Source organism: Topomyia yanbarensis, chromosome 3 (genome assembly GCF_030247195.1).
Source record: "Topomyia yanbarensis strain Yona2022 chromosome 3, ASM3024719v1, whole genome shotgun sequence".
Taxonomy (NCBI): domain Eukaryota; kingdom Metazoa; phylum Arthropoda; class Insecta; order Diptera; family Culicidae; genus Topomyia; species Topomyia yanbarensis.
The window spans coordinates 218,392,229-218,403,022 of record NC_080672.1 but is presented as its reverse complement, the minus strand read 5'-3'; the positions used below and the strand labels follow the sequence as shown (position 1 = coordinate 218,403,022).

The following is a 10,794-nucleotide window of genomic DNA, read 5'->3' as shown; positions in this document are numbered from 1 at the left end:
TCATTTGATTCATTTGATTCATTTGATTCATTTGATTCATTTGATTCATTTGATTCATTTGATTCATTTGATTCATTTGATTCATTTGATTCATTTGATTCATTTGATTCATTTGATTCATTTGATTCATTTGATTCATTTGATTCATTTGATTCATTTGATTCATTTGATTCATTTGATTCATTTGATTCATTTGATTCATTTGATTCATTTGATTCATTTGATTCATTTGATTCATTTGATTCATTTGATTCATTTGATTCATTTGATTCATTTGATTCATTTGATTCATTTGATTCATTTGATTCATTTGATTCATTTGATTCATTTGATTCATTTGATTCATTTGATTCATTTGATTCATTTCATTCATTTCATTCATTTCATTCATTTCATTCATTTCATTCATTTCATTCATTTCATTCATTTCATTCATTTCATTCATTTCATTCATTTCATTCATTTCATTCATTTCATTCATTTCATTCATTTCATTCATTTCATTCATTTCATTCATTTCATTCATTTCATTCATTTCATTCATTTCATTCATTTCATTCATTTCATTCATTTCATTCATTTCATTCATTTCATTCATTTCATTCATTTCATTCATTTCATTCATTTCATTCATTTCATTCATTTCATTCATTTCATTCATTTCATTCATTTCATTCATTTCATTCATTTCATTCATTTCATTCATTTCATTCATTTCATTCATTTCATTCATTTCATTCATTTCATTCATTTCATTCATTTCATTCATTTCATTCATTTCATTCATTTCATTCATTTCATTCATTTCATTCATTTCATTCATTTCATTCATTTCATTCATTTCATTCATTTCATTCATTTCATTCATTTCATTCATTTCATTCATTTCATTCATTTCATTCATTTCATTCATTTCATTCATTTCATTCATTTCATTCATTTCATTCATTTCATTCATTTCATTCATTTCATTCATTTCATTCATTTCATTCATTTCATTCATTTCATTCATTTCATTCATTTCATTCATTTCATTCATTTCATTCATTTCATTCATTTCATTCATTTCATTCATTTCATTCATTTCATTCATTTCATTCATTTCATTCATTTCATTCATTTCATTCATTTCATTCATTTCATTCATTTCATTCATTTCATTCATTTCATTCATTTCATTCATTTCATTCATTTCATTCATTTCATTCATTTCATTCATTTCATTCATTTCATTCATTTCATTCATTTCATTCATTTCATTCATTTCATTCATTTCATTCATTTCATTCATTTCATTCATTTCATTCATTTCATTCATTTCATTCATTTCATTCATTTCATTCATTTCATTCATTTCATTCATTTCATTCATTCATTCATTTCATTCATTTCATTCATTTCATTCATTTCATTCATTTCATTCATTTCATTCATTTCATTCATTTCATTCATTTCATTCATTTCATTCATTTCATTCATTTCATTCATTTCATTCATTTCATTCATTTCATTCATTTCATTCATTTCATTCATTTCATTCATTTCATTCATTTCATTCATTTCATTCATTTCATTCATTTCATTCATTTCATTCATTTCATTCATTTCATTCATTTCATTCATTTCATTCATTTCATTCATTTCATTCATTTCATTCATTTCATTCATTTCATTCATTTCATTCATTTCATTCATTTCATTCATTTCATTCATTTCATTCATTTCATTCATTTCATTCATTTCATTCATTTCATTCATTTCATTCATTTCATTCATTTCATTCATTTCATTCATTTCATTCATTTCATTCATTTCATTCATTTCATTCATTTCATTCATTTCATTCATTTCATTCATTTCATTCATTTCATTCATTTCATTCATTTCATTCATTTCATTCATTTCATTCATTTCATTCATTTCATTCATTTCATTCATTTCATTCATTTCATTCATTTCATTCATTTCATTCATTTCATTCATTTCATTCATTTCATTCATTTCATTCATTTCATTCATTTCATTCATTTCATTCATTTCATTCATTTCATTCATTCATTCATTTCATTCATTTCATTCATTTCATTCATTTCATTCATTTCATTCATTTCATTCATTTCATTCATTTCATTCATTTCATTCATTTCATTCATTTCATTCATTTCATTCATTTCATTCATTTCATTCATTTCATTCATTTCATTCATTTCATTCATTTCATTCATTTCATTCATTTCATTCATTTCATTCATTTCATTCATTTCATTCATTTCATTCATTTCATTCATTTCATTCATTTCATTCATTTCATTCATTTCATTCATTTCATTCATTTCATTCATTTCATTCATTTCATTCATTTCATTCATTTCATTCATTTCATTCATTTCATTCATTTCATTCATTTCATTCATTTCATTCATTTCATTCATTTCATTCATTTCATTCATTTCATTCATTTCATTCATTTCATTCATTTCATTCATTTCATTCATTTCATTCATTTCATTCATTTCATTCATTTCATTCATTTCATTCATTTCATTCATTTCATTCATTTCATTCATTTCATTCATTTCATTCATTTCAGTCATTTCATTCATTTCATTCATTTCATTCATTTCATTCATTTCATTCATTTCATTCATTTCATTCATTTCATTCATTTCATTCATTTCATTCATTTCATTCATTTCATTCATTTCATTCATTTCATTCATTTCATTCATTTCATTCATTTCATTCATTTCATTCATTTCATTCATTTCATTCATTTCATTCATTTCATTCATTTCATTCATTTCATTCATTTCATTCATTTCATTCATTTGATTCATTGGATTCATTTGATTCATTTGATTCATTTGATTCATTTGATTCATTTGATTCATTTGATTCATTTGATTCATTTGATTCATTTGATTCATTTGATTCATTTGATTCATTTGATTCATTTGATTCATTTGATTCATTTGATTCATTTGATTCATTTGATTCATTTGATTCATTTGATTCATTTGATTCATTTGATTCATTTGATTCATTTGATTCATTTGATTCATTTGATTCATTTGATTCATTTGATTCATTTGATTCATTGGATTCATTTGATTCATTTGATTCATTTGATTCATTTGATTCATTTGATTCATTTGATTCAGTTGATTCAGTTGATTCATTTGATTCAGTTGATTCATTTGATTCATTTGATTCACTTGATTCATTTGATTCACTTGATTCACTTGATTCATTTGATTCACTTGATTCACTTGATTCATTTGATTCATTTGATTCATTTGATTCATTTGATTCATTTGATTCATTTGATTCATTTGATTCATTTGATTCATTTGATTCATTTGATTCATTTGATTCATTTGATTCATTTGATTCATTTGATTCATTTGATTCATTTGATTCATTTGATTCATTTGATTCATTTGATTCATCTGATTCATTTGATTCATTTGATTCATTTGATTCATTTGATTCATCTGATTCATTTGATTCATCTGATTCATCTGATTCATCTGATTCATCTGATTCATCTGATTCATCTGATTCATCTGATTCAGCTGATTCAGCTGATTCAGCTGATTCAGCTGATTCAGCTGATTCAGCTGATTCAGCTGATTCAGCTGATTCAGCTGATTCATCTGATTCATCTGATTCATCTGATTCATCTGATTCATCTGATTCATCTGATTCATCTGATTCATCTGATTCATCTGATTCATCTGATTCATCTGATTCATCTGATTCATCTGATTCATCTGATTCATCTGATTCATCTGATTCATCTGATTCATCTGATTCATCTGATTCATCTGATTCATCTGATTCATCTGATTCATCTGATTCATCTGATTCATCTGATTCATCTGATTCATCTGATTCATCTGATTCATCTGATCCATCTGATCCATCTGATTCATCTGATTCATCTGATTCATCTGATTCATCTGATCCATCTGATTCATCTGATTCATCTGATTCATCTGATTCATCTGATTCATCTGATTCATCTGATTCATCTGATTCATCTGATTCATCTGATTCATCTGATTCATCTGATTCATCTGATTCATCTGATTCATCTGATTCATCTGATTCATCTGATTCATCTGATTCATCTGATTCATCTGATTCATCTGATTCATCTGATTCATCTGATTCATCTGATTCATCTGATTCATCTGATTCATCTGATTCATCTGATTCATCTGATTCATCTGATTCATCTGATTCATCTGATTCATCTGATTCATCTGATTCATCTGATTCATCTGATTCATCTGATTCATCTGATTCATCTGATTCATCTGATTCATCTGATTCATCTGATTCATCTGATTCATCTGATTCATCTGATTCATCTGATTCATCTGATTCATCTGATTCATCTGATTCATCTGATTCATCTGATTCATCTGATTCATCTGATTCATCTGATTCATCTGATTCATCTGATTCATCTGATTCATCTGATTCATCTGATTCATCTGATTCATCTGATTCATCTGATTCATCTGATTCATCTGATTCATCTGATTCATCTGATTCATCTGATTAATCTTATTCATCTGATTCATCTGATTCATCTGATTCATCTGATTCATCTGATTCATCTGAATTATCTGATTTATCTGATTTATCTGAATTATCTGATTCATCTGATTTATCTGATTTATCTGATTCATCTGATTCATCTGATTCATCTGATTCATCTGATTCATCTGATTCATCTGATTCATCTGATTCATCTGATTCATCTGATTCATCTGATTCATCTGATTCATCTGATTCATCTGATTCATCTGATTCATCTGATTCATCTGATTCATCTGATTCATGTGATTCATCTGATTCATCTGATTCATCTGATTCATCTGATTCATCTGATTCATCTGATTCATCTGATTCATCTGATTCATCTGATTTATCTGATTCATCTGATTCATCTGATTCATCTGATTCGTCTGATTCATCTGATTCGTCTGATTCATCTGATTCATCTGATTCGTCTGATTCATCTGGTTTGTCTGATTCATCTGATTCGTCTGATTCATCTGATTCATCTGATTCATTTGATTCATTTGATTCATTTGATTCATTTGATTCATTTGATTCATTTGATTCATTTGATTCATTTGATTCATTTGATTCATTTGATTCATTTGATTCATTTGATTCATTTGATTCATTTGATTCATTTGATTCATTTGATTCATTTGATTCATTTGATTCATTTGATTCATTTGATTCATTTGATTCATTTGATTCATTTGATTCATTTGATTCATTTGATTCATTTGATTCATTTGATTCATTTGATTCATTTGATTCATTTGATTCATTTGATTCATTTGATTCATTTGATTCATTTGATTCATTTGATTCATTTGATTCATTTGATTCATTTGATTCATTTGATTCATTTGATTCATTTGATTCATTTGATTCATTTGATTCATTTGATTCATTTGATTCATTTGATTCATTTGATTCATTTGATTCAATTGATTCATTTGATTCATTTGATTCATTTGATTCATTTGATTCATTTGATTCATTTGATTCATTTGATTCATTTGATTCATTTGATTCATTTGATTCATTTGATTCATTTGATTCATTTGATTCATTTGATTCATTTGATTCATTTGATTCATTTGATTCATTTGATTCATTTGATTCATTTGATTCATTTGATTCATTTGATTCATTTGATTCATTTGATTCATTTGATTCATTTGATTCATTTGATTCATTTGATTCATTTGATTCATTTGATTCATTTGATTCATTTGATTCATTTGATTCATTTGATTCATTTGATTCATTTGATTCATTTGATTCATTTGATTCATTTGATTCATTTGATTCATTTGATTCATTTGATTCATTTGATTCATTTGATTCATTTGATTCATTTGATTCATTTGATTCATTTCATTCATTTCATTCATTTCATTCATTTCATTCATTTCATTCATTTCATTCATTTCATTCATTTCATTCATTTCATTCATTTCATTCATTTCATTCATTTCATTCATTTCATTCATTTCATTCATTTCATTCATTTCATTCATTTCATTCATTTCATTCATTTCATTCATTTCATTCATTTCATTCATTTCATTCATTTCATTCATTTCATTCATTTCATTCATTTCATTCATTTCATTCATTTCATTCATTTCATTCATTTCATTCATTTCATTCATTTCATTCATTTCATTCATTTCATTTATTTCATTCATTTCATTCATTTCATTCATTTCATTCATTTCATTCATTTCATTCATTTCATTCATTTCATTCATTTCATTCATTTCATTCATTTCATTCATTTCATTCATTTCATTCATTTCATTCATTTCATTCATTTCATTCATTTCATTCATTTCATTCATTTCATTCATTTCATTCATTTCATTCATTTCATTCATTTCATTCATTTCATTCATTTCATTCATTTCATTCATTTCATTCATTTCATTCATTTCATTCATTTCATTCATTTCATTCATTTCATTCATTTCATTCATTTCATTCATTTCATTCATTTCATTCATTTCATTCATTTCATTCATTTCATTCATTTCATTCATTTCATTCATTTCATTCATTTCATTCATTTCATTCATTTCATTCATTTCATTCATTTCATTCATTTCATTCATTTCATTCATTTCATTCATTTCATTCATTTCATTCATTTCATTCATTTCATTCATTTCATTCATTTCATTCATTTCATTCATTTGATTCATTTGATTCATTTGATTCATTTGATTCATTTGATTCATTTGATTCATTTGATTCATTTGATTCATTTGATTCATTTGATTCATTTGATTCATTTGATTCATTTGATTCATTTGATTCATTTGATTCATTTGATTCATTTGATTCATTTGATTCATTTGATTCATTTGATTCATTTGATTCATTTGATTCATTTGATTCATTTGATTCATTTGATTCATTTGATTCATTTGATTCATTTGATTCATTTAATTCATTTGATTCATTTGATTCATTTAATTCATTTGATTCATTTGATTCATTTGATTCATTTGATTCATTTGATTCATTTGATTCATTTGATTCATTTGATTCATTTGATTCATTTGATTCATTTGATTCATTTGATTCATTTGATTCATTTGATTCATTTGATTCATTTGATTCATTTGATTCATTTGATTCATTTGATTCATTTGATTCATTTGATTCATTTGATTCATTTGATTCATTTGATTCATTTGATTCATTTGATTCATTTGATTCATTTGATTCATTTGATTCATTTGATTTATTTGATTCATTTGATTCATTTGATTCATTTGATTTATTTGATTCATTTGATTCATTGGATTCATTTGATTCATTTGATTCATTTGATTCATTTGATTCACTTGATTCATTTGATTCACTTGATTCATTTGATTCATTTGATTCAGTTGATTCATTTGATTTATTTGATTCATTTGATTCATTTGATTCATTTGATTCATTTGATTCATTTCATTCATTTCATTCATTTCATTCATTTCATTCATTTCATTCATTTGATTCATTTGATTCACTTGATTCACTTGATTCACTTGATTCGTTTCATTCATTTGATTCACTTGATTCATTTGATTCATTTGATTCATTTGATTCATTTGATTAATTTGATTAATTTGATTAATTTGATTCATTTGATTCATCTGATTCATTTGATTCATTTGATTCATTTGATTCATTTGATTCATTTGATTCATTTGATTCATTTGATTCATTTGATTCATTTGATTCATTTGATTCATTTGATTCATTTGATTCATTTGATTCATTTGATTCATTTGATTCATTATTTGATTCGTTTGATTCATTTGATTCATTTGATTCATTTGATTCATTTGATTCATTTGATTCATTTGATTCATTCGATTCATTCGATTCATTTGATTCATTTGATTCATTTGTTTCATTTGATTCATTTGATTCATTTGATTCATTTGATTCATTTGATTCATTTGATTAATTTGATTCATTTGATTCATTTGATTCATTTGATTCATTTGATTCATTTGATTCATTTGATTCATTTGATTCATTTGATTCATCTGATTCATTTGATTCATTTGATTCATTTGATTCATTTGATTCATTTGATTCATTTGATTCATTTGATTCATTTGATTCCATTGATTCATTTGATTCATTTGATTCATTTGATTCATTTGATTCACTTGATTCATTTGATTCATTTGATTCATTTGATTCATTTGATTCATTTGATTCATTTGATTCATTTGATTCATTTGATTCATTTGATTCATTTGATTCATTTGATTCATTTGATTCATTTGATTCATTTGATTCATTTGATTCATTTGATTCATTTGATTCATTTGATTCATTTGATTCATTTGATTCATTTGATTCATTTGATTCATTTGATTCATTTGATTCATTTGATTCATTTGATTCATTTGATTCATTTGATTCATTTGATTCATTTGATTCATTTGATTCATTTGATTCATTTGATTCATTTGATTCATTTGATTCATTTGATTCATTTGATCCATTTGATTCATTTGATTCATTTGATTCATTTGATTCATTTGATTCATTTGATTCATTTGATTCATTTGATTCATTTGATTCATTGGATTCATTTGATTCATTTGATTCATTTGATTCATTTGATTCATTTGATTCACTTGATTCATTTGATTCATTGGATTCAGTTGATTCATTTGATTCAGTTGATTCATTTGATTTATTTGATTCATTTGATTCATTTGATTCATTTGATTCATTTGATTCATTTGATTCATTTCATTCATTTGATTCATATCATTCATTTGATTCATTTGATTCACTTGATTCACTTGATTCACTTGATTCATTTCATTCATTTGATTCACTTGATTCATTTGATTCATTTGATTCATTTGATTCATTTGATTCATTTGATTCATTTGATTCATTTGATTCATTTGATTCATTTGATTCATTTGATTCATTTGTTTCATTTGATTCATTTGATTCATTTGATTCATTTGATTCATTTGATTCATTTGATTCATTTGATTCATTTGATTCATTTGATTCATTTCATTCATTTGATTCATTTGATTCATTTGATTCATTTGATTCATTTGATTCATTTGATTCATTTGATTCATTTGATTCATTTGATTCATTTGATTCATTTGATTCATTTGATTCATTTGATTCATTTGATTTATTTGATTCATTTGATTCATTTGATTCATTTGATTCATTTGATTCATTTGATTCATTTGATTCATTTGATTCATTTGATTCATTTGATTCATTTGATTCATTTGATTCATTTGGTTCATTTGATTCATTTGATTCATTTTATTCATTTGATTCATTTTATTCATATCTTTAATTTTATGCATTTCATGTTCGGTCATTCGTTTTATTTCATTCAATTTGTTAGTATGAGTCAATTTATTCTTTTAATCTTATAACTATTTCTAAATATAATCTTTATTTTCATTTATTAACCTAATCTAATTTGGTTCGTGTATATTATAATTTTGATTTCCATTAATTTTTCTACTCATTTTATGAATTAGGTTTTTACTATTATTTCATTTTTTGCTTTACTTTTTTTATTTCGGTTGTTTTGTTGATTTCTATAATTTATTCAGTTTATTCGAGATTTTATTCGTGCAAGACTGCAAACTGCTTTCATTCCGCCTCTAGTTGGGTGCCTACTTCTCGTGAGTTCTGCAAACCAATCCAATAGTGAAATGTGTAAGAAATGTCTCATCTCACTGCAAGGTGGATGAAATCGGTTTTTAATATAACTATGAATCACGCGCAATTTGACTGTTAATTTCCCAACAACTGCCAGTCTTACTGCAACAGTGCACATTTTTTAAACACCCAATTTAACAGTATCGAAATATTCAAACTTATCATCATCGCACACAAATAATCATATGGAAGGCAGTTTAGATTGTGTTATAAATATACCAGTGCTCTCCAAATTTTTGTGCTGTTAAAACCTTACTGGAAATTAGCGAAAATTGCAAAACAAGAGTGCGACAAGATTGTGAAACTGCCATTTTTAAGATTTAACCTTTTCAGTTTCGAAATGTTACAAAGCCGAAAATGATCGGTATATGAATAGTTTTTGAACGACTGTTGGACTTGGCCCAAGAAAAAAGCTTAGGGGATGTAAGGGAATCCAGTGGGGAACAAAAAGCTCACTAATGGGACACCAATAAATTGCCTGGGTACCAATAAATACTTTCCAATTTTCGCTATACTGTCATTATTGTATGATTTAAAATTTGACTTCTGGAAAAAGTCGATGGTTGTCGGGCTTACCCTCAGTGACGGACTTCCCACCAGTTCCCCTACAGAAATCCAAATAGGGCGAGCTATATGCCAATTTAACATTCACCTTGTTCAATGTTCACTCACCTTGTTCATTAGGTTGGTTGCGGCCAGTTTTGTCATTTTGCCAGTCTTCTTCTGGAAAAAAAACATGAATTACTACAAACATCATTATTTCATATAAAATACTCGCACATGTTCATATGTCATTGTAAATTGCACTAATACGATTAATAAATGCAAATAAATTCACAATTCTAAAAATTATATATCATAGTTTCGCATGAACAGTAATTATTGCGAGTGTGAGTACCAGTTCTCCGAATGAATAACCTCGTGAATAACACATTAGATTTTTTTTTTATTTCGAATGAGCTAGTGTGGTGGTAGTATTCATAATGCACATTA

At 25.5% G+C, this 10,794-nt stretch overlaps 1 protein-coding gene across 1 annotated transcript; it reads right to left on the bottom strand.

Moving 5' to 3' along the window:
- Positions 1–3,552: 3,552 nt before the first annotated feature.
- Positions 3,553–10,558, bottom strand: LOC131687661 (dentin sialophosphoprotein-like; the record flags this gene model as incomplete). Its single annotated transcript, XM_058971757.1, is given in 2 exon segments — positions 3,553–5,186; positions 10,474–10,558. Coding segments are annotated over 2 exon segments (1,719 nt in total), but the record flags the coding sequence as incomplete, so codon positions are not given.
- Positions 10,559–10,794: the final 236 nt, after the last annotated feature.